This window comes from Melopsittacus undulatus, chromosome 1, assembly GCF_012275295.1.
Source record: "Melopsittacus undulatus isolate bMelUnd1 chromosome 1, bMelUnd1.mat.Z, whole genome shotgun sequence".
NCBI lineage: Eukaryota > Metazoa > Chordata > Aves > Psittaciformes > Psittaculidae > Melopsittacus > Melopsittacus undulatus.
Window position 1 is genome coordinate 128,384,401 of NC_047527.1, and position 26,367 is coordinate 128,410,767.

General features: G+C 34.7%; 1 protein-coding gene across 3 annotated transcripts in view; it reads right to left on the bottom strand.

Annotated features, from left to right (window-relative positions):
• Window positions 1-26,367, bottom strand: part of SNX13 (sorting nexin 13) — a 64,479-nt gene that overhangs the window by 11,319 nt on the left and 26,793 nt on the right. For 2 of the 3 annotated variants that reach the window (XM_034062526.1, XM_034062521.1), the window contains exons 4-20: window positions 23,382-23,471; window positions 22,904-23,025; window positions 20,450-20,571; window positions 20,196-20,297; window positions 19,409-19,497; window positions 18,947-19,030; window positions 16,360-16,498; window positions 15,838-15,926; window positions 14,580-14,679; window positions 12,755-12,948; window positions 11,140-11,244; window positions 10,504-10,636; window positions 9,764-9,801; window positions 6,472-6,541; window positions 3,800-3,972; window positions 1,127-1,234; window positions 160-270 (exon numbers count right to left, since the gene is read on the bottom strand). In XM_034062526.1, coding sequence (XP_033918417.1) covers window positions 160-270; window positions 1,127-1,234; window positions 3,800-3,972; window positions 6,472-6,541; window positions 9,764-9,801; window positions 10,504-10,636; window positions 11,140-11,244; window positions 12,755-12,948; window positions 14,580-14,679; window positions 15,838-15,926; window positions 16,360-16,498; window positions 18,947-19,030; window positions 19,409-19,497; window positions 20,196-20,297; window positions 20,450-20,571; window positions 22,904-23,025; window positions 23,382-23,471 — 1,869 coding nt within the window. The remainder of the gene's footprint in view (window positions 1-159; window positions 271-1,126; window positions 1,235-3,799; window positions 3,973-6,471; window positions 6,542-9,763; window positions 9,802-10,503; window positions 10,637-11,139; window positions 11,245-12,754; window positions 12,949-14,579; window positions 14,680-15,837; window positions 15,927-16,359; window positions 16,499-18,946; window positions 19,031-19,408; window positions 19,498-20,195; window positions 20,298-20,449; window positions 20,572-22,903; window positions 23,026-23,381; window positions 23,472-26,367) is intronic. The other variant, XM_034062524.1, reaches the window with a different exon arrangement.

The following is a 26,367-nucleotide window of genomic DNA, read 5'->3' on the forward strand; positions in this document are numbered from 1 at the left end:
TTGGTTCCACAGGTCCTCAGATACTTTGACACTCAAAGTATTAAAGCAACTCACTTGCAAGTTGTTTTGCAAAACACTATATAGTTGTTCAATCACAGTTCTCATTTCTGTTTAATTCAATCACTGCACACTAACGAATGTTATGAAGTTCTGTCTTACCTTCCGTGCAAAATCCCCCTTCCCTTTGCTGTAGGCTTTATTCTCCAGGAAGTCATACACATAGTGGGCTAAAGCTGGAGAAGCTTTCATCATTTCTGGATTTAACAAGAGCTGAGTAAAATATTAAAATGTTTTTTAATAAATAATGAAAAAGGCCAGACCATTCAGCTTGGTAAAAGTACCATGCACAAACACACTACATCTTGCTATGCATTTTCTCTTTCATTCTCTAAATTTTATTACAACATTACACTGTTCTCAAGATGGAAACAGTGTGCTTCTTGGTAACTCCCATAATTTTAGACAGTATGTTAATTATAGTATCTCACAAAAAATGCACATATTTATGATCAAACTGCTTCTAAAATAAGCAAACTAAAAGATTGAAAAAATATTGCTATTAAAAATACGGCACATCTCAAAAGAAAAAAATATTAGCACTCTAAAGAGAACAATTAGATTTCAGAATGCTTTATTCATCTTCGTTATTTACTGTTAAAATGTCCATTGAGTTGGTCAACATATTCTAGTTCTGAATGACCAGAAAGTGCTTATGAAGTCCGATAACTGGATTGCTTTGGTTCTGCTGATACAGGCCTTACCTGAACGGAGAAGCTGGGTGGTTTGCTATGCTGCTGGACTGGGTGCCACACCAATCATTATGCAACAGCACAAGCAAAAGTAACCAGAAACACAAGTGTAATGGAAGAAAGCTAACTGTACAGACCTCAAAACCAGGATCTCACCAGTTCAGGAGTTGTGACAGAACTGGTTGAGAATAACAAAGGGAAAGAAAACAGGCCAAAAACCATCCAACCAAAACAAACAAACAAAAACAAAAAAGCAACCAACAAAAAACCCCAAAAACACCACCATCAAAAAACACCACACAAACAAAACACTACCATATTTTCTACCTCAGAAAAAAAAAATTCCAACCAAGAACATAACCAAAGACCCCTCTTACCTGCAAATATGCATTTAAATCTTTTTTCCTCTTTTCCAAGAATTCTCTGTCCATATTGTTAAATGTTTTTTTTCCGGGAAGTTTCAGTATATTTGCAAGGTTTTCAAACTAGGAAAAGAAGATTTTTTTTTTTCTGTTTTCAACAGGTTCATATGACCACATAGGCTCAGAAATTACACATTACATTGACCTTTTCTCATCTGAGAAATAATCTCTGCATTAAGCCTGGAACTCTGACTCCTTGGAAAAGCCAAAATGAGCAGTAAGCCACCAAGAACAAAGCACAAAACTTCTCAGGAGACTGTAAAGGGCAAAATTTAATTTCTGGACACAGGTGTGATACCCAGTTTTTAAATACAGACTAGCAAAATGTGCAAAACGTTTAGTATCAAGATTCATTATTAAAGTTAATAGTGTTATGAGACTACAATCAAGAGAACTTGTAAATCCTTCTAAAACATATTTCTCTTCCTCTCTTGATCATGCCTATTAAGGAAATGATTAAGCTTTTATTCCTAGAACTCATGATAGCACCCAGTTTATGCATACATTATCATATCATGCTTGATACACTATCACCTGTGCCTTTTCCCCAGGTAACAAGTGACTGGCACTGGCTGACATGTATTCCAGTTTTACAGATAGAATTTGTGTTCCAGAGAAGCAGCTAGGAAACAAGAGGTCCTAACACTTAAGAGGGTTGAATATATTTGCTACAGTGCACAAAAACTGACAAGAATAAAATTCCAAGAATCAGGATTATTCACATACAGAATCTAGACTTTGTGTAAATAATAATTTTAAGGTGGTAAAGAGACAGGTGTAGTATCCAGGCCTTAAGAAAAAAAAAAAAATGGAAAATGGTTGTATCCTTTTCTCCCTAGAGAAGCACACAAAATTACAGATTTAAGGAGTGATTTAATTCAGTCCCTGCAAGCTGTGTTTGTGCAAAGACAGCATTAAACTTTGTAAGGTCACAAAGCTTTTGTAACATTTATGGCCTATAGGAAGCACCAAAGAATAAATTTCTAACTTTAGAAACAAATAGGTCATGTGGGGAAATAACAGAACAGAAAACAGTATCGTTTTTATTTGGATACTTGTAGCTTAACAGAAACAATGTAAGCAGAGAAAGGCATCTATTTTAAATACAGATAGCTACTCCAAATAATTTTTATTACATTAATGACTTAAACTGGTGTGAATCTTTTCAGTACTTTAAGGAATAAAAAGCTCATACAGATACTATACACATCTAACTTAAATTCCATTTTAGATCAAGTACCTATTTTCTCTGAAAAAATATAAAACAATAATCTCTGCTCTACTTGTTAATTTTAAATAAAAAATCCAAACCTTTACCTTTAATATGTCACCAAAGTATCTCAGACACACATACAAGAAGGGTGTTCAGTGTATTAGTGACATTTCTGTGCCCATAAACTCAGCAGAAATGTCTATTTTATTCTCACAACAAAGCAAAATTGTTGTGAGTTTCCAAGATGCTACAACGTAGCACAGGAATTTCTTTACTTTTCACTATTTTTGTGTTCTACGATAACATCTCAATTTTCTGTAAATTCAAAGAAATCTAATTTAGCAAAAAAAAAAACAAACTGCACTTTCATATTTTGAAAAATTTTGCTTCTGACATTTTTTCTAGTTATTTCTTGGTAGACCATTTTTAAATAACTGCCCCACATCGGCAGAACATTCACTCAGTCTAAGATCTAGGAAGCCATAACTGTCTGCCTGAAGAAGAGTTCAAAAACTGGTATTTCAAATTTAGTGACAGCACACGAACATAATCAGAAATGCAAAGCAGACTTAATTTATAATTAATACAAATATTCAAAACAATGTATGCTTTTTTCAATAAAGTCTTTTCTATTTTAACTTCTGTTGCAATTTCATAATGCTAGCTTACCTCTACAGAATTTGTTCTCTATGCCTCTCTATGAATAATACAGTAAATGGATATAATCCAACAATTCTGACTAGTTCAAAGATTTTGCAGTCAAATCTGACTTCTCCAAAGGCTGGGTGTAAAAGCATTTCACTCTCCTCTTTCAAAAGCATTGCTTTTTTGACACTTCTTCATATCATCAGGTTTACTTTGTACCAGCCATTGAATTCCAAGTCTATTTTTTCTTTCTTTCATTTTAGGAGAGTTAAAGAGTCTGAGAATATAAGTGCAGCAATAAAAGGCAGATTTGTGTAGCAGTACACTGAGCTGTCAACAGCTGTGCCTTTTGAGACCCCACCAATCCTTAACATTTCACTTAAAACCTAAATAGCTATTTCCCAAGCTCAGTTTTTATTTCTGTAACAAACATATCATGTATTTTATTTCTGTGACAATCTCTGTGACAAACATATCAAATGAAATACCCAATTGCTGAGGGAAGGAAGGTTTTTTAAGTTCCATTTTCTTTTGTTACAGCAATTATATAGCCATCAGGTACTAAACTATATAAACATGCACCTGTAAAATGCTCAGTACAAATAACATATGAAACAAACAGTAAAAAAAGGTAAACTTTAATGGAAAATCATTTAATGATTTAACTCCACATCTTAAGTCACTTTGAGAAAGCCAATACTCATGCCATGCCATCCCATGGAAAAAGCACCTTTCAGAGAAACCTTAAAAGAATTTATGAGATTAATTACCTGCTCAGTGATCCTCATGTGAAAGTCATGGAAGTCACTGTAGCGTCGGTATGTCTTCCATGTCTCTTCGCTGTTTGGATTTCTCCGATGGACTGTGATAGCATACAGCGCATATGTCTTGCCATGGTCATTACACACTCCTGCCACAGCATATGGGTCAGAGTCAGCATAGACTAGTAGTTTAAAAACAAAAACAGAACAAACAGAAAGAAGGAAGACGGAAGGACACAAATGTGAAGTGAAAGAATGTCTGGAATGACAGACTTGAAAGACAAAAATGGACATGCAAGCAGAAGAGTAAGCCATCCCTTTATGCAAAACACTGTATAAGTCATACCTTCCAGAAACTTATTATGTAAACTTAAACAGAGAGATTAAGCAGCTTTATACAAGTTCCACTCTCATGCAAAACGAAAGAACAGAAAGGGGTTTAACTTTTACGAATAGTGAATGTCATTAAAAAATAATTTTAACCTGAAGAACTCAAGATAGGGATGAAAGACAGCTGTGAAATCAGAAGAAATTCCACTCCACAAAGTACTCTAATCATATTGCAAATGTTTGCCCATCAAAAAAGAAAGTAAATCTATCAATACAAGACAGCACTTACAAGCTGTAAGCATCCGACTTCATTAACAGAAGTTTATTAATTTTAAGATAAAAAAATCCTCTTCTTTCTGTATTTAAATCAACAGAAACTACATACACACACATATGTATGCATTCTGTGTGTGTACGTATATATAATGCATTCTCTGTGTGTACGTGCACATGCACACAAGTTTTTATTGAGAAGTCAGTTCTATAAATATAAAGAACACAGCTATTTTAAAGAGAAGCAAGCATCTTTTTGTTCTCCATTGAATATTTAAACTCTCATCAGCATCCCTCCATCATGGAATTCTCCCAGCATAGAATTTGTTTCAAAAACTTTCATTAAATCTACAGAATAACCTAGAACAAATATTGTTTACACTGCACATCATTTAAATTGGTAACATGTTTTACCTCTAAGTATTGAGCCAATGCCCAGCAACCATAATTTTCCAGTGGCTAGATGAAATACTTTTTAATCAAGTTCTGTGGATTTTTCAAGGCCCCCACGCTCCATAAAATACACTTCCTGATAAATCATCAGCTCCAATGTCCAGCCTTGACTTTTCTCAAGTATAAGGCCAAGGTCTAGGCAGCCAGGGAGTAGCTCCAGTTTAGAAGCAGCTGCTGACCATGCAAGAATTACTAGCAAAGTGCACAGTGGGCACGGAGCATCTTTTCTTTGCCATCTACCCTCTAGAAGAATATTGAGCGCTGAATCCCGAGAGAAAAGAGCAAGCAGTCAGGATGCTGCCAAAGGACTGCCCAAGGAACGGAGCCAGGAAATCCCAGCCCCACATATGCTAAGCAAGCCCTATACTCTAAAACCCACACTGACTGCTCTTCTGTGCAGTCACCAGACCACATCTCAGGGGCATTGCCAAGTTGCACCTTTAGGAGTAACACTTCAGGACAAGAATGGCAGAAAAAGAAAGAAAATGTCCCCACCACTCCCTGTGTCACAGCCTCTTAATCAGCATTTATTTTGCAACACAAGACAAGACGAATCCTCAAAGATTATGGTGAAGATCTTGTATACACCCCACAAGCACAGTAAAGAGTAGTAAGGGAAGAACAAAGGCAGAAGAAGGAAAGGCCTGTACACAGGTGCAAGATGCACCTACTGCCTGTAGCATCCAGAAAGCAGGTACTTGGATTTCTTGTTCAAACATGAGGTGAAGAGGAAGAACATGTGCAGTTTAATCTATCTTACAATACGAACCTGTACATACCCCTGGTTCAACTGGAATATTATGGATTCACAGATTCAACCTAACAGTTATCAAAATTTGTGTGGTTCTAAGTTTAACTTCTTTCTTAGATCAAAACAACAAAACACCTAAGTTTAATTCTGGAAAAACTATTACACACCATTTTAATAAAAACACACACTTCTAATTTTTAACTTTTAAATTACCTTTAAAAAAATTGGACATTAAAATTATTACTTTAAAAAAAAAGAATCTGAAGATAATTCACAATTTAATTAACCAGTGCAATCTCAAATAACAAGAATATCTGCAAATAATATTTGAGAAGTTTGTTATTTTTTCTCATGTAATAAAAAAAAAGTTACTTTATTACTCGGCAATTGTTTTCAGATTACCAAAAATGCCACCTCTGTAATGAGTGAAGTCACTACAATAAATTAAGCTAAGTCAACAAGGAAGCACAAAAAATAGGTAAAAATGTTATAGTGAAAGAAATATACAGTCAAGAATTATTATTGTGTGACTAGAAAAACAAAAATGGCTTTCAGAATTTGTCCTTTAAATAATTTCTAAAATAAATGCCACTTAATATTAGGTTTAATGAATGATTCTCCAGATATAGGAAAAATAATATTACCATAAACATAAAAAACTAAATCATATTTTAAGTACAGATATATAATCTATTACCTACAGCACCAATTCTGTAAGGATTTCCATTACATGGACTTCATAGAAAACATGAATTTAAATGTCTTATGAAGCTAAAAAAACTAAAGGATTAGGATTCCAAGGGCCTGTAATATTAAAAAATGTAAAACAAATGGCAGAAACCAAATAAGAAACCACCGTAACAGATTCACTTACCAGTATCTGAGATGTATGCATGAAGTTGAAGAGTCTCATCAAGAGGGACATTTGAAAGGTCATCTAAGGACTGTCGGGTGGGGGAGAGAGAAGAAAAGGAAGAAATAGACAAGACAGAATAAGATCAGAGATACATCTCATCTGAGAGAGGCTTTTTGATTCATCCATTTAATTTTCAAGCTTTCAGTTCACTACACTAATAGAATAGCTTAATGCACTGTAACAATGCAAGTAAGTGTTTGTATTGCCTGGTTACTAAAGCCTTTCTTCTACTTAAGAGTGTAGAGCCCTTCATTTCCCCTATCAGTTTCACAATTTTGTGACCACCCTAACATTTGCCACTTTCACTTGATACCTCAACTCTAACAGAAGTACAGCTTTAAATAGTCTTTTACTGTGTATGAAAAAAAAAAAAAACCAAAGCAAACAATGGAGCCCAAACCACTGCAGTTACAGATGTTGTATAACAGATCTTTTGGGTTATCCTAATACCCTTTTGCTTTCTTTTAATTGAGTGAAAGCACTATACAAAAGTTACAGTGCAGTAAAACCATTCAGATTTCTCTGCTGCACGTAAAAAAAACCCAGCTTCTTTCAAATGTTTTCCCTCGTAAAAAATGAACAGGTACATCCTCAGCTGGCTAATGCCCTGACTCCCTATTCAGTAACTGTTGGGACCAAAAGAAGCCAAATGGGCCCTTTAGAGTAGCTTTGCTATTATTTCAAACTAATACATCTGACTACTAAGATTTAACATGATAAAGGTCTGCAAGATTATTGGGTGAAAAACTTATGTCAAATTAAAACCTCAATAGGCACTGATCAAGTTTCTAAACTCCTGTTGCCTTAAATCTTATGGAATTACAATCAAAAGGTAGGTTGGACTTGAAAACAAATTGTTTATAAAGACTCTGCTATTGTTGATTTTTTTCATATGAATCTTTATCATCCCCATGATGTCCCAACATAATACTCCACTCCTTCCTTTTCAAGCTGTCTGGAGGGAACAGCTCTTCTCTGCCTCAACCACTCAGTTTCTGCTAAATATCCACTATAGAAGGCAAGTAAAATATATTTCTGCTATAAGGTTTAGATACTAAATAAACGGTGTCATTAAAAAGGTCTGAACACATTAACTATGCTTTAACATGTACTACAGTAAGAAGTCTCCTACGTATCTCATGATACAACTCACTACGGTAACTACTCCTGTGGCAAGGCATTATATAGCAACAGTTAATGTGAATAAATGAAATGGTTGAAGCTTGAGCAGATAGCAGAACAGACAGTTTCTATTTAATATCTTTGACATTAGGTATACTCACAGGAACACAAGTTAATTAAAAAGCAAAAATACACACCACAACCCCTTCTTATCTAAAACACTGTCATTAGCTAAAAGTAAAGAAATTCCCTGACCTTTCCAGTCACCTTTCCAAGGTCTATTTTTCTTCATGTAACTGACTAACACATTAGAGCTAAACTATGTGTATAGAAATTTGCTCTTGACATGGAATTCAGCCAGGAAAAACTAATCTACCAGTATTCAAACACCTGTAAAAGCACTGAAAACCTTAGACAATATGGTCTACAGAAAGCAAAAGTTCTTCAGCATAAATAAAGGATTATGCATTTCTGCTAGAATGTTTTTCATTCTTAAAGCAAATAATAAATCTACTATTCTACAAACATATTTTCATAACAAAAAAAACCCCAAACAACAAAAAAAATCAAGACTTTCAACTGTAACATGCAATTATCTATTTGCATCGCAACAGTGCTTGATAAAGGTCTTAAGACTTTACAGCTTAGGTTGGAAAGGCCATATGAAAATAAGCAGCATATAACAACCAGCTAAAGGAGCCACTGCAGTGACGAAACCCCATCCATAAAACATGACTTTCATGTGAAAATTCTTAGATTTTTCTTAGAAATTCTTAGAAAAAGTACTTGAGACATCTGAAAGATCTTTTTAAGAGCCAAGTCAATTAAAAGAATCTCTTGTGAAATATCACCAGAGTTGTATGCCAATTTATAAAAAATATGGCTAAATTAAGTCTGCGTTCTGTATTTAACAGGAATTTATGTAAATTGTATCAGATGAACACCTCCCCTTTTCTTCGTATTTCAAAATATAAACAAGAGGAAAACAATACAGAAAAAAATCCCAACTTCAAAAAACAAAAAATATAAACAAACCCCACAACCCACAGGGAAACACATTTACATTTATGTTAAATGTGTTCCCTTACAAAATAAACTCTCTTCCTCTGCATGCAAGCATGACCTAACCAATGCATTGGAACTGCTAGAGAGCTACAGCATCTTCCAAGAATGAATTGGAAGGGCTTGTGAATCACGTAAGCCAGGAAATTGTATGCAGATTGCAAACCTTCCTAAAACTGAAAGATTTGGAAAAATACTCTTATGCTGAGCTGAGCCTTTTGTACTTTGTGGCTCAGCTACATGTAACCTGAAAAACCAAGGGGAGAAAATACATCAAAAATGTTATGATTTTTCCTTTTTAAATAGCTGTCATTTGATTTCCGGTTTAAAACATTTTGAATCTAATGAGATCTATGTGGAACAGGTTATTTGGAAAAAGGCTGGTAGAAGTACACAGTTCTCTATATACTTATCCAACCACTGGTAAATGCAGAAGCATATTTCAAATTTTAGGTTCATTCAGGTAACAGATTCTGACAAACTGACACAGCCAAGAATTGCTAAAAACCAAGAAAACACAAAGCAAAACAAAAAACAACCAAACCGAGAACTGAACATCAAAAAGGTCAGATTAGAAAACAAAGATTCTATTCTGAGTGAAGCCCAGGTACTTCTGTTTCCAAATCAAATCTTAACTCAAAAACCCCACAAATAACAATCAACCTATGAAAATCTGATTAAACGCCTCATTTTACAGTCTATTTGAATTTTATCTGTCAAGATCTCAATTTCAAAGGATTTGTTTTCACCTGATTTCAAATTTATGTCTATTAAAAAAAAGGCATGAATAAAAAAAATATGCTTTGTATAAATTAAATATAGATGATTACATATAGTTTCTGTGAGAAACAATGCAAAATTTCATTAAGAAAGTACAAAAGGGACAGTTTTATCTTTCAGATTGATACCTTACATGCACTTCAATTAAAGAACTTTTTCAGAAATTAAGCTGCAGTGAAGTAAAACCTTTAATATACATATTTAAGCTATTTTAATAATAATTTTCCTACTACTGGGGGTGAAAAAATACTAATCATTAAAAAATCATAAAAATCCAAACACTTACCAGATTTATGCTGCCAGTAGGAGACCCATTAAATGATTCTGTGAGCAGTGAGGAAGTAGAAAGAAAAAAAAAGGTTAGAAGATTTTCTCCAGCGTTGGGCCACACACAAGAAATAAAACCGCAAAAACATTATGGCAAATAGTGGACAACTGAATTTGCACAAAATTTCAAGGTTTCAGCAAAGACACATATGGGAAATACATGTAAATTTATACAGCTATAGATATGAAATAAATACTAAGGACAATATTGTTTTTAACTTTACAGCACCACATGAAATTGCGTCACTAAGGAGTCAGTTGAATACTTAAAGAATTTCCATTACATTTGTACTTCAGGTAATGAGAATAATTATTTTAATTGCTTTGAAAAGCCCCATCTCCTAGGTACTTTCAATTTCTATTTCCAGATGAAGAATATGAATATAGTTATGTATCAAAACAACCCAATATGTTAAAAGAACCTCAAATATTTCTGAAAAAAAAAGTTGCATGTTTACTTTAGTAATATATTTACTACCAAAGCTTAAAAAAATGTGATATTAATAACGTCACTACAGAAAAAAATATTTACAAAAGCAGCATGAGAAGGGAACATGAATTTAAACATTAATTTAAAAATCAGATGTGATACTACATGAACTTCTTCTCAAAAGCAGTGTGGATAACTTCCTGATTTTCATTTTAAAGCATAAAAAAAGAATGGTCCCATGAAATCCCTCCTAAAGATATAGAGCTTACCTCCTTCACCGTCATCTGACCCTCTGAAACTAGGATCCTTCAGCATATCCAGCTCAGCTAACATCCGCACATACAACACATTCTGTTTGAACGAAGGGTAGAATCTTTCATCTCTCAGCATCAATTCATATACCTGATTGAGTAAACGTAAAAAGTATTTCTACGGTCAGCTTCTTTATTTCAACCAGGCAAGCTTTCCTAAATTCTGCCTGAACAACATCTAGGCATTCTGTGTACCTGGGTTTCCTTTAAAAACCTAATGAAAGTCTGTGAAATTTCAATTCAGGCTTATACTGAATACTTACAATCTCCAAAAATATTTAACTAGTGAGACATGCATGGATAGGAAGGGCAACAGTACATGAACTTTAAATGCTTCCTTCCTCTCTTCTTAACCTTTCCAATTGTACTGTAAACATATCTGGCCTTTACCCACTTCAGAACAGGTTCTCTCTGAGTTCTTCTTTGTTGATAAACTGCAAGCACTTAGACGGACAAGGTGAGAAGAGGGAAAGGAAGAGAGGGAAGACACTGCATACTACTTTCCTGAAAATCTCCAGTTCAGCCAATACAGTATAATCCTACCCCACAAAAGTTTTAAGAGCCTTTATGAAATACAGGATAAATAAGGTATACCTTTCTCTGAATATCATCAAAGATTTCAGGTGTTGGATCTTCGTGGTTCAGTGTTTCTGCCAGTTTTGCTACTAAGTTGTCATCAATATTAACTCTCGGAGATGCCTGCACAGAGATCTAAATCAACTTTTGCAGCATAAAAATAAGAAAGCCTCTACTTTCACAAATAAAATACCACACAACGCTGCAATTTTCTAAGTAAATGGAATTCCTTGATTAGTATCTCTAGGACACACAAGGGCACTGTAAACCCTCTTCTCCACCAAAAATTCAAGAGTTGGTATTAAAACTCAGAGGTTTCAGAATCAAATACTAAGAATCACTTCAAAAACAATTTATGCATGTTACTTTAAAGCAATGTCTAAACCAGATTTACTCAGGCCTAAAAACAGAATTTATTTACTTACTTATTAACAGAAAGATCTAGATTCAGAAATCAAGAACAAGCCAGAAAGCAGATGTATGAGCTCCTTAAACATCTGAGGAAAGGCTAACAGTTTGTCAACTCTGAAACTTTCTGGAAAGTTTACCAGCAGCTGTAATCATGGTGGCTTTTTATGCAACTACAGCTATCAGCATGCTAACTGTTTCAGCCATCAGACTCTCAGTCATTTCTCAGTGTGACACATTTCAAACTACTGCTTGTTAAGCACTCCTTTAGGTGAGCCCAATTTCACACACTTTCCCCCTCTTCTGTAATGAAGACAGGGAGCCAGCACTGAATCAGACCCAAAGCAGCTCACTTGATGGCATAGCTGAGAGGCTGACTTAATTGGCTTTAGAATAGGTCTAGCATTAGGTGGCTTCTGACTTCAAACTGGTGAGCATTCAGTTGGCTCAAAACCCCAACACAGCAACCTCTACATGGATGACAATGTCGATAAAGACTATTGAGATGATAAACCAAAGTTAAAGAAATGATGCAGAAAGACAAGCATTACAAGATATTTGGGGGATTTGTTGAGGGAAACTTTTGAGCGAGAGGTGATTTTTATGCATATACAAATTCAGAACAAGGATGTTAGCACAAGTTGACAAGTGTTTTATTTCATAGAAGACACTTATTACAAGACTACTGGAAGCATTCAAGCTTAGCTTATTGAAAGATACCTAGTGGTGGTACTTGAGCAACTTAGACAATTGTAGAGAGGCACAGGAAGGTATTTCATTTGAAAATCCATTCTCAATCCAAGTTTGTAAAAATACTGGGTTGGGTTGTTTTAAAAAAGAATTCTTATCAAAGGCAGGGGTGGAGGGCAGGCAAAAGGAAGCGAAAGGAGAGCATACACAGAGAAAAAGAATTTCTTATTCTGTCTACATTTTGTCTAATTTTTCTCTATTCTAGAAAGTCAACTTCTGACGAACACATTTAGTACATTTGACAGGACAGTCAGTGCTAGTCTGAGCCTTTTTAAATCAAAGGGGGTTGGGGGAGTAAAGCAAGACATTTGCTTAACATAAGGAGGAAGAAGATACACAAGTAATAACTTAAAATGCCAACTTGTAAACAACTTGTGCTACATCACATCCATTTCACATTAACATAGCCTAATTACCAAGGAAGCATCTGCACAAAGAATGAATTGCAAACAATGCAGAAGTAAGTTATTCCTACCTTTTCTGATAAATATTGCTCATAAACTCCAAATGCAGCTGCTCTTAATAGACCCTTGGTTTGATTAGTCTGATGTTTTCCATCTTTCTGCCGGCTTTGAAGTACCTCCAGCTGTTGCTGTGCCGTAACCCTGTATCCTTCCACTGTCATCCAGAAAAACAGATGTGCTTGGCCACCAGTCTGCTGCATGTAATCTACAGAAAACAGCAACCACACAATCATAGTTATTCTTGTGCATCTTAAAATAAGAATTCTCTATGATGTTAACTACATACTGAGCTTCAGGTTCTGGTTCTGCATTCAGAACACTTAACTCTCATCTAGAGTCAAAAAATAAAATGTACTACATATATATTGGTGATAATCAGTAAATGAAATTGGGAGCAAAGTCTAGGAATTAAGCACAGAGTTCTAAAATGCATGTGTAAAAAGTGAATCCAACATTCCTGTGTGGCTATAACAGACTTTTACAGCATGACAGAAGTTGAGAGGAAGTTCAAACTTAAATTCTAACAGGTCATGCACGCAGCATCATAGAATCACTTAGGCTGGAAGATACCTTTAAGATCAGTGTTCAACACCACTAAGTCCACCACTAAAACTTGTCACTAGGTGCGACATTTACATGTTTTCTTCAAATAACTAAAGGGATGGAGACTCAACCACTTCCCTGGGCTGTTCCAACAACTGGCAATGCTTTCAGTGAAACGTTTTTCCTAATATCCAATCTAAACCTCCCTTGGCGCAACTTGAGGCCATTTGTTCTTGTCCTATTATTTATTACTTTGGAGAAGAGACCAAAACCCACCACCCTGTCTGCTGGCACATGGGAACAGCCTGTTCTGGTGCCTTTAAGACACCTTGAAGAGTGCCCAGCCTTTCTGGACTTCTTTGCCCTTCAGGACTGCTTCCCAATGGACTCTTGTCAACCAGGCACTTAAAACAGGCCAAAGTCTGCCCTCCAGAAGGCCAAGATGGTACTTTACTAACCCCCCGTCCTTACTGCTCCAAGAATTGAAAACTATCATTTCATGATAGCTATGGCCAAGACAGCTTCCAACCATCATATGACCTTCTCTGTTTGCAAACAACAGGTCCAGTGGGGTGCCCCTTCCCTAGTTGGCTCCCTCAACAGCCGTGCCAAGAAGTTATCTTCCACACATTCCAGGAACCTCCTGGACTACTTCCTCTCTGCTGTACTGTATTTTCCTCTAGTGCATTAAAAGAATTATCACCACCACCAAAACTGACGAATATTCTTGGCAATGACATCAGCAGCCCAATTAATGCACAGAAGATAATCAAACATTAGAAAGTATTAAAACAAATTATACAACTTTAATCCATCTATCAATTTCTTGAGTATAGGATAAACCTAAAGTAAGTACATAAATTAATGCTGTATTTTAGCTACTCAAATACTCAACCTTCAGTAGCCTAATAATCTTGTAAGCTTCAATCTAGCATCTATAACCATTAGTTCAAATAGCTTCAGTGAGACCAGCAAAAGGTTAATGACTGTGGTAAATTTCAGTCAGTTCAATTATAAACTTATAAGCAATTCTCGCAAAGATTCTGTCCTAACAGAACAAAAATCGAAGTGAGACCACAGGGAGATCAGTATTCAAACAAGCTTGATAGATACAAGTTCTTGTAAGTATTATGGTGTTCTGAACAGTTACTATAGATTGATTTGCAAATCCTCTGGCAAGAGGCTTATACACATTTAGCTCTCAGACATCTGTATTTAGTGACTTTGAGCAAACAATCCCGTGAGTTAGCATATTCTTTACAAATAATATAAGTCAGAGAAATTACCACTTACCCATAAAAAACTGTAGTGCAACATTGTCTACCAGAATATGGTCCAGAGGGACTGTGCAAAGTTTTCCAAAGTTTGCTGCCAGCTTCACAGTATCTATTTCCTGTAAGACACAGTTCAGTGAGTTCATAGGCTTTAGTTTTTTTTTTTTAATTAGCTTTTAAAACTTCTACTTACCACAAGGCAGACATACTAAAAAATAATTAACAATACAGACAATAAAGCAGCCTCTCCAGGGTTATTTTCACAATCACTAGTAAGTGAGGATCAAGACTGTAAGGTCATGTTATCATAACTATTTGCCATCAACATGGATTATTTCTGCTACATGGGAAACCAGTTTTAAACACTGATGTTCATGTAATACTATACAGACCAAATTAACTACAAATCCTTCATCAACAGTAACTGTAGTGTGAAAATGAATTAACAGGATGAACTAAGTTTGGTACTTAATGGGGTACGGGTCAACATAACTTAATCTCTGCCCAACTTTCTTCCATTAATGTAACATCTTGGTACAGTAATGATTCTGAGTCCAGTTGTAGAAAACTTAACCATATTAACAGTCAATATGCACCAGATTAACATTATCTTGAAGCCACATGTAGGTCCAATAAATAGAGTCAAGAAACCAAGCAATGTGAAACATACAGACTTTGCCAACCTTAAAATATGAAACAATATATAAAATAAGAAAGGCAAAATAACATGAGGTTCACAAATTTAAATTCTAGTTTGCCTTAGGCTTTTCATCGAACTAAATAGGTAAATATGTCTAACTAAAGGCAATACATTGAGCCTACAAGGTGTTGTGAAATAATCAGTGGGAGGTACCTTTATCAGCAAGAAAAGAGAACTTTGCCAAAAAGTAATAAGCTTGAAGCCCACAAGGTATGCACTGGAGCAGCAAAAAAAGAACTGAATCTAGGTGTATAAATACAAAGATGCTTTTCACCTAGGTAACATTTTGGTGTAACTACTGTACTGAGAGGGTAAGAATAGTTTAAGATGTACTGACATTTAAACTACTAAGCCAAAATCAAAAAAACTAAATTTTTTAACCTCTAGAAATTTTTTCTGTACTTAAACTGCAAATACAACACTAACTACAGTTTATTTATATACAGTTGTATAATATATTGGCTATAACTGCATGCTTCAAGTTGTGTTTCAAAGCACAAGAATAAAAAACTAGACTGAAGTTGCAAGTCACTTCAAACTTTACTCTTTCAGAACTAAAAAATTTGGAAACACTTACTTTTCCTGACTGCAACCTCTGAATTCTTGAATCACATACTTTAATAACATATAATAAACTGTTTATTTGATTTTTTATAGTGTTGATATCTGAAAGCAAAAACAGAGAGGATTAAGCAATGCAGATGAGTAAATAAACTCTTTTTCTCAAATGCTGTAAAAATATCATACAAAAAGTGAAACAACACATACAAAACACACTGGCTTTGAAGAGAAGAGGATTTTTTTCAGTTTTAATTCCTTACTGATAAAAGTGAACAAGAATATTCTTTTTTTTCCTTTTTTGGATTAACTGTTAACTGACTACCAATACTAAAGTATTACTGAAATTCAAAACCACCAGTCAGGCAACTTTCCATTCAATGGGAAGTATACATACCTAACCAGTTAGTCTATATATTAAAAAGAAAAAACCAAACCAAAAAACCAAAACCAAACCAAAACAACACTCAAAACCCCAACCCAACAAGCACAAAATCATGTTGGCATCTGCATTTCATATTTTGTAAAATATAGCACTAACCATCTCCTGCTGTATCTAGAGATCGAAGATACTGAAGTTCTTCACTTGCTTTATCTTTCACTGCTTCCAACTCTCCTATATTATCACTTAATTTAATAATATTCATAAAGGCCTCATAGTTACAGTTGGAATCACGAATCTGAAACAGAAAGTTTTATAGTATAAATAATGTAATACGATTAAAAGCAGGACATGATTTTTCATTAAGTGAATTATTCTGATACAGCACTGTGAAGCATCATTTTGAAAACACTTTGCTACTTCAACCTTCCTTTTGGTGATAAAATTTTACACGGACTGAGGAAGAAGAAGCATTTGCAGTCAAAACCTATTTCACATCATAATTTTCTGTTTTCAAGAAGTACAAAGACAGATGTACATCCATTAGCCTACTTGATGATTTTGTTCAAAACCCCATCAAACTTCTTCTGCTATTACCCACCTCCTTAGCTAAGCAGGCAGAAACTGGTGAGACCACTGAAAAGGTTCTAGCTTTGCCAAGGTCCCCTGCAAGTGTACATTTTCCAGTGTAAAGGCTTCTTAAGATATAGAATTACAAAAAGACTGAAAACAATCTATAATGTAATCATAACCTACTGGGAAAAAAAAAGGAAAATAAAAAAGGAAATTACTGAATTAATAAATATCCTCTCTGAAACCCTAATTCAGATAGCTTAATAATATTGACAAAGGGTATCTCAATATTGCAGTTTTTTCACTATTGGCATAGGCGGAACCTGCTCACGAGACTCAAAGGAATTTGTGCAAGTTAAGGAAGCCTGCTGTGCCACCAGGATCACTGGAAACTGTGTTGTGAATGCGACGTGGAGATCAGAGCAAGGTTGGAAGCTTTATAGTATCTGCATGCAGGTGCAGAGGGTTGAGTTCTAGTGCTGTCTTTATCATCCAAAGCCACAAAAAATCACTTCACACACATCTTTTATAAATGCTTATTCTGCTATGAAAATGCAGTTCTTGGTCTGCACTGCAGAAGTGCACTGACATGAGTTGCACAGAGCACTAAGAATGAAGACTTGATACCTCTGACCTAATCTAATGGAAAAATCTTACTAGATTTTGAACAGTACAAGCAATACTTGAAATTCAAATGTTTTGTAGAAACTTGAATTTCACACTGAAGGGAGACAAGTTTAAATTAACTTTAATTTTACTGCAAGATAATTAGTATCAAATTGTAGTGTACCTAGAAACATGGAATTAAACTTCTTACTTTCAGAAACTGAATACTTTCATTCAGATCTGATTTTATGTCACAGGTTCCAGAAGAAGCTAGAATTTATTTCAGTCATCTCTACTTCTGACCTTAATTTCTGCTGCAATCTTCATTTTGTAAGACTTCTATTAAATTTTTGAAAGCATTAATCCTTCCTTATCTTTCCCCCAGCACATTTACTTCTGTGTCTCAGAAAGCAATTATGAAAATTAGTATTTGGGACATCACCACCATAACAGAAAGCTTATAAAAAACTCAGAATTCTATCTTTGGATGCAGCTGGGGGCAGTGCTCAGTAAATAAAGAATGAGGCTAAGTTACAAATAAAGAACATGCGTAGGAGGAAAGGGGAAACAAAAATTGAAAAGCTTAGTCCGTATGAGCAGCAGTATTTGTTCTTATTAAAGCTAGGTTCCTTCAGAAAAGCAGCATGCAAACTTTTACATGAAATTGAAGTGGCTGGAATGAAAGGAACATTATACACATACATCTCAATTCATTCTATACGTAAGAACTTTTACACTGAAATCCAAATTTCAGCATAGTTTCATATGCTTGCTTTGGTTTTCAGCATAGTAACTGAACACTCTGTAAGACCAAAATATATGAATAAAAGTGGAGAGAACTGGCGGGGGGGGGGGGGGCGAGGGGGAGATAAAGTTTATTATTGCTTATAGGTCAGGATTAAGTATAAGTTTTAACTTGCTCTGCAAAAAATCAGTAACATGAATTAAAAGGTGTGAATATTCTATTTATGTTAATTTTACTTTACAGTACTACTTTTAAATGTTGGAGTAGGGGGTTACAGGTGCACTGGAGAGATATCAAAGTAAAGACTTAATTTCTTCCCACTCAGTTAATTTATTAACTGTTTCCACAAATATCCCTAAACCAATTACCCTGAGACTCCTTAGCAGAAGCAAAAAAACCCATTTCACTACTTGTCATTCTGAAGGCCTCTTAAGCTTTAAAGGACACATTGTAAAAATAGTCAAGGAAAAAAACTTCCACAGTTACTGCAACACTTCCTGAACAGCTAAGTAAATCCAAAAGGAGACTCAGCTTTACACTGTCATTTATCTGTCCTCAGCCAGGCAACTTCTGCCTAGCCACCACAACCATATACAGATAACACAGACATAGTGTGAATGTTTATGTGTATATATATATATATTTATAATGATATATAGATGTATTTTAGCATAGCAGCCGTAAGTTCATCATCTCTGCCAATATATCCACTGATAGATATCTGGTAGAAAAGTTATCTGCCATGATTACAGGGAACACAAGTAAAGCTCTATATGAAAATAGCCTGGAAATATCCCTCATTTTAAACATTATAAATCTTACCATCCATATGACATACTGATTAATATAATCAGGATCACTGAGCTGGTTTATTAATGGAAGAAGAATTCCTCGGGAGAGGATTTCCTGAAAAACAAAATATAACAATTCATTTTATACATTTATTCATAAAGCTAATATAACTGCAACAATGTAGCCTGTGTAGAGACTAAACAAAAAATCATTAAAACATTCAGTAGGCACTAGCACATCCCATTCCAATTAACATTAGGCAACATTAATACTTCAAGAAAAACATCCATTTTATTAAGCTTCTTTAATGTTGCTGAAAGTAAAAGGAACATCAAAAACATTTCAAACACTTCTCTGATATTCAATGTGTATCGAGATTGTACTGCATTTAAAATAACCTACTATTAGATCAACTTTACAACGTAAGAAAAGCAGTTCAGATAAATTATTTTTTTTCTATGATACTAAAACAAAGAACTGGAATGTACTTACCCTGACAAAGTATCGCATGATCTTGTTCTGGAAGTCTCCAGGAGGTAGCAATATATACAGTAAAACCTCACACAGATCCCTTAGGAATCCTAGGGAGGGAGAACAAGAAACAACCAGGACAATGTTATATTATGTTATTTCACATCTTAACTGATATCATAAAAAACAACAGATAAATCCTTAAAAGTAAATTTAAATATACAGTCATATATATTCTTAAAGTCCAAGTATCACAGTAACAACTTTCAGACTGAATATAAATTGCACTGATGTTGACTTGAGACAGGTCTTGGTCTCAAAACCTAGGCAAAAGAAAACCGAACTCCAAAAAAGCAAAAACTAACTCAAATGTATTCTTCTTATTTAACATATGGAAACGATTCTTCCCCTCCTTCACACTTTGCCCAAAAAGATAACTGATTTTTTTTTTAATGAAGACCACAGAGAAGTAATAAGGAAGGCAGATTTAACAAAAGGCAGTGAGAATACATGAAGCCATGCACTGCCTCTCAGGTATATTTCTATCTATCATATTTATCTCTAACATATTTCTACTGTAAAATGTTCTCAATGGAGCGTAGCTACATACATATATATCTGTTTATAATTTATAGCATTAACATGTACAAATTAGAAAACATAAATTAAGAAATATGAAATATACATGTAAAGTAGATAATCACACTTTGAAAGTCCATGTCAAGATTCATATTGTGAACACAACTGTTAAGTGTTTTCATTTAGTCTGCTATACTAAAAGTAACTACAGAAGAAAATATCGAAAGACCTTCTTCATCTTTGGGAGAAGTACAGACTAGATCACGACAGACTTCTTTTTCCATTTCCACTTCAACCTCAAAGAAGGTATCTACAAGTTCCTCAGCTTGATCTATACAAAAGAAAATAAAAAGAAACATACTTTTTTGTAAAGATTAGAAAATTGAGAGTAAACTTGAATTACAAAGCTAACTGTATTTCATAGATGTAAGACATCTGCCTACTCAAATGAAAATAAAAAACATCTTTACATCATTACGTTACCTTTCAACTGATCACCTTTCTCTGCTATTCTTTGCTGAGCTTTTCTGAAAACTCGAAGATGAGTGCCAAAGTCATCAACAAGTCGTGTAGTGAAATAAGGCTGCCAGTCTGTTTCCTTTGACCTATTGGAAAAGGACATGCATGAAAATTAATTTCTTTATCCTGAACACAAAGAATAATAAATTTCTACTTGTCCTTCCTCCCTGGCAAGTACCACACAGATAGTAAACATGGAAAAGCAAATAAATAAATCTGTTTCCCAATTGCGTATCCACTCAAACCAAAACAAACAGTGTAAAATGGCACTCCCGCACCATACTAATATTTATCCGTGAATTACTTTAAGGTCAACTTCAGTATCTGGAATAGTGTTCTGATTCATCTGTGAAAAATCTTGACACAAACAGTCTGCAACCTAAAACTACAATACTCCCAAGGTCTTTTTCAACTGTACTTCTTATTGTTTTGGAAGGCACTGAAACAAAATAGTTTTCTTCTGAATTTGCAGCATATATATGAGTGAAAAAAACATATGTTTCTCTCGAAAATACAAGTGACCTAGTATTATCAACAACTGGTTCCATAAACTTGTGTAAGAGGTAATTTTTGTGAATCTCCAACAATGCACACAGGTTAGTTGTCAGAAAATAGTTACAGATTTTCATATAACTATTTCCTCAGTGGTATGAAGAAAATGCAGAGAGATTCCAATGATATTTATGCCTTACTATCCAAACTGAAAAGGCTAACAAAGCTTGACGCTACTGATGGCTTTACTCTGCATTAAGGATTCCACTGAATATTCCACCTGACTTCTCTCTACTTTGTTATAGCAGAATCCTTCTACAGCACTTCCTTTTCTGTGTTCTTTCCCTCACCTGCTCTTTCTTCCCATAAAGAGAGAGAATGGGATAAGGAGCTCTGGAAGAGAGGGAAGCCTACTGCAAAATCTAAATGTGGAAATAAGCAGAGATGTCCCAACGGGTAGTCAATCAAAACCATCCACACAACCAACGAAACACACAACAGCACTAGGTGGCAGCATTACATCAATCTCCCAAGGGTGCAACACGAGAAAAACACCAACAAAAACCCCACAAAATCCCACTGCATTCATTCTCTTCAGAAACTCACTGAGTATATGAAATACACCCAGATGATGGTACTAAAACTACTACAGCTATATCCAACTACAGTCATTGCAATACATCATTTTTTCTTAATAACAGCAATTGCTGCAGCCCTGTGAAACCCACTGTACAGAACACAACTGCACAGAACTAGTAGCTATTTTTTGAAGAGCTATAGTACTGTAGGGGGAAAAAAAATAAAATCAAATTTACTATAACTTGATCTGCTTTGACACAAACAAAGTGCTTGATCCTGTTCAATGAAGTAACTCTGCCAAATAGACAAAAACACTGCAGCCAGTTCCATTTCGTGCAAGCACTGGATTGCTTGCTGCAATGTACATTTTATTTAGCCTAGTTTTCACTATTTCCAACACTATTTCCTAGGTTTTCCATTATTTCTCAATCAATAAGATTTTATTATAATAAATTTTTTCAAGCTTAAACCTAGCTCTTCATTTCAGACCTTGCCAGAAAAGCACAGTGATTTCTGTTTTCAAGTCACAGAGGGAGGAACAACAACTGGTCAAAATTGCTACATTTATTACATTTAGATGACCCACAAACACTTCTGAAGAGAAAACAGACAATGATCAGCACAGTGGATGAATATCCGAAATCAAACCTAACAAATGTGTAGACAGATAAAAAGGCATGTGGTACTTGGGCTGAGAAGTAAGCCATACTAAAGATGATAAATAATTTCCCAGATGAATTTCCTGACTTCCTACCACTTACTTAAATAGCAGAAAAAACATCAAACTATCCATTTCTTCTGAATCAAACCTGACTGAAAAAAAAACATTTACATACATGTCATATAATTTTGTTCCCCAGACTACCATTCCTTTAAAAATACTTATCGTTCTTATATATTGATGAGTAATGCCACTTTAAAAAAAGTTATCAGAGCTGATACAGATGTTTGAATTAAAGGATTTCAGATTGACTTACCTTTGGAATAGCCCTGCTGTTTCTGAAACAGAACTGCACACAAAAAGGTGAAGATTCCTGCAACTCCATGCTTAAGTTGCAGGGGGAAAAAAAAGCTATTCAGTTATTTTAGACATAATCTAAATTTTGAAAAGGTCATTTTGGAAAAGACCATGACTACAAAGATCATCTCCATTCATCCTTTAAGGGACGAGCAGAAGACTGTAGTTCTTAAATTATGATCTTAAAATTTTACATGTTCTATGAAATGCTCTGAACTAGCTAATAGATAAACTCAATCATTTATCTACTACCATACTACCATACATCCCACAGAGGTATGTGTCCACTTGTTTAGGCAGTGTATTGACATAAATACAGATAATCTTACCTGGCAGAAAACTGAACAAGTGCATACTGAAGAGCCTGCCTGATTTCCAGAAGGAACGATTCATCATCACTTAGTGTGTAATACCAATACTGCACATAGTCTCTCAGAGAAAACTGGATTACCTGAAATCAGAAAGGAAAAAAAATGAAGATGAACTAATGAACACAAGACAACAAAAAATAGCTTCTTGTGCCTGATAATACAACAGCAACCATCTTAAAACACAGTGAACCATACAACCCCCTACACCCTTACAAAACTGTGAGTGAAACAATGCAACTCACATAATACTCTTAAATATAATAGAATTTCTCAACTTGTATTCGTGTCTCAAGTACGTAGAAACCACAGTCACTACTTTTAAAAAAAAAAAAAAAAAAACAGAAAACCACATACACAAAAAACCACAACAAACAAAAAACCACACACACACAAAAACAAACAAAAAAAAAACAAAACCAAAAAACCACAAACTTACCTGCTGCAAAGGCTCATCAATTATATTCGCACCCGTCAGTCTTCTGTCAATCTTAATTGGTCTGGCTTCACGTTTCATTTCTTCTACGCACTTGAAAGAGAGTAGGAAATGTAACTCTACAGGTTTTATCTACAATTAAGAATCAGCTCTACTGTTCATGATATATACATATGTACACACTTCCAGTAATGACTTTGTGATAACATGAAATGTAGACAGTAGTAAATATATAATCATAGCATCATAGAATGGTTTGGGTTGGAAGAGATCATAAAAATCATCTAGTCCAACCCAATGCAATAAGCAAGGACATCAACTAGATCAGGTCGCTGAGAGTCCTGTCCAATCCCATCTTGAATGTTTCCAGGGATGGGACATCTACCACTTCTCTGAGCTACAATATCACTATATAGTAAATAATGGTGAGGAACTAACCTGAAAACCTACTTCTTACCTGTTTACTGTAAAGGAGCAAGCTTGCTAAAATACTAGATCAGAAGGAAATAATACAATTCTTCAGTTATTTGGGCTTTTTCCCCCTCTCAATTTCTCCATCCATTTCAGTTTATTGAATATGCCAGAAGAAAAATTACTCTTTTGTACCATCACTACTTGGCAGATGAGTGTTTAAAATGTAACTGATGAGGGGGTAAAAAATTCTCTTATAGCAGGACGTGCAACTCAAGGCAGTTAACTCTGATCAAACAACTTCATCAGAGCAGACTTTTCACAAGTCACACACTGAAAAATACCCTTTATCAGTGCTTCTCTGAGTGGATTAATGCAGTGTCAGTCTACAAACTTAAGAAGAAACGTGCAATAAATCCCTTTATTTTCACAGAAATAACGATCCGACAAGTTGCACTATTATTCAAAATAAATCAAGTTATTTTATTATTTGATATAGAGAGAAAGTTACAGCTACACTGGAAACACAGAAAAACTGGCAAAAACCATAAATGAAAAAATTATAAACCATATGACCAGTATTTCTATCCTACATGGCATTCCCCACGTAGCTCTTATTCAAACCTGTTAACAGTGAATAGTAGTGAAATACCTGAGGCCAGAAAACGTTCCTCTTCCTCCTACTTAACCAGTTCTGTATCCCAGTGCAAAAGCAGTATTATGTTGGAAAAATCTGCATATTTTTAAACTTTCAAGACAAGGGGACAGTTCAACACTACTTAAATATGAATAATGTTGACTCATTCAAACAATACTCCCAGTTATATACTAATGAACTGGCAAAATATTTAATCTTGACGGTGTTAAAATTACCAAAACAATACAGAACGGCATGTTTAAATATTTCTTCTAAGCATAATAAAGTTCAAATTGCCAAAAAATTGTGAGAAGAAACTAAATTGTAAAATTTTACAATTGTTAAATTGTAAATACTGTTTGCTGTTTGAGAACTGCATACATAAAGCCACATTTGGAAACACACAAGAAAACCCAGCTGCAAAATAAGAAGCACTAGCAGATATGTTTAAAGTCCTTTCTTGAAACTATGCTTTGTAACTGTTAGATATGAAAAATGCCTCATTTGGACTCTGCCACTATTTCCCAAATTGCATACTTGCAGTCACAGATTTCATGAATGCACATGACACAGAGGACTTAAACGTCTGTATCAGATCTGTAACACAGTACATGACCAACTGACTCAAAATGAAGAGATTCAGAGGTCAGGCTCAAATATGCAACTAGTACTTTTAAGTTATCACTGTAATCCTACAGTGATTTGGCAATAACATACCCTTGCCCTGCAGAAACTCTGTGTCTTGGATGAAGTATAAGAGACATGAATTACAACTGAACATTCTACACTTCCATTAAAGTTTGGCTGAATCTGTAACTTTAATTGAAAATAGCATTCCAGTAAACAGTTTAGAAGGCTCTAAATTTGCCTTCCATTCAACACTTCTATTATAAAACTGCAGACAACTGTATTTTATAGAGCAAGCACTTTATGACATCATCAAGTACACCCCTGCCACAAAAGATACATAAAACAGACTTAAAAAAATAAAGTATTTATTCTGTCATCAAACTTAACATAACTGTTTCTCCTTGCCATGAGGCATTCATTATATATTCACCGGTAAGTACAATAAGTGGCACCAAATCCTATGCTACAATTTACAGTCCCGTACATTCTATGCAATATTTCCATCCACAACTTTGGTGCTCAAACTTATAACTGATTTCCTTAAAGTCAAGTATATGAACATTCATCTTAGCCTAAAAAAAAACCCAAATAACCAAAACCTCTACAATCAATAAAACTCTGACTGACTTTGGGGAAAGCAGCTTCTTAAAAAGAACCTACATTATCAGAATACTTCTCAAAAAAACAGTATCACAAAATAATTTCATAGCAAGGAAAATTCTGTTCATACTTGGATCATGGAAGAAGCACAACATATACACTAGCCACTTGAAAGAATATTTGTTGTTCAAGACCACTTAGGGCCACAAGGGTTTTAAATGTGGAAAAAAAAAAAGGAGTTAAAAATATTACTTCCCAGTAAAGGCAACTCAGCAGACATTTAATACAGAAATGGGAGAAAGAAATTCCAAGCAAACTATACATTTGGTGTTGGCTAGGACTGCTTTTTTCTTGCACTGCTACTGAAAAGCTCTGCTACACTTCTTAATGTTCTTTTAATGCAGTGGCAAAAAAGAAAACAAAAACAAAACTATAAACCCAAAAACAAACAAAACAAAAAAACCAAACCAAAACACAACAAAAAACAACCACCAAACCACAACATATGATTCTTTTATTTAACCAGAGCATGCATACATACTGAGCTCAAAAAGTAACAATATCGTTAAAAAAAGTTTCAGCAATGTAGCAGAAATTTAAAAGACGCAAAACCTAGTAAATCTGCTTTCAAAACATGAGATAAGCAATACTCCACAATCCATTTAAGCACTGATGTCTATATAACATCAAGAATCTTAGTCCCCCAAAATG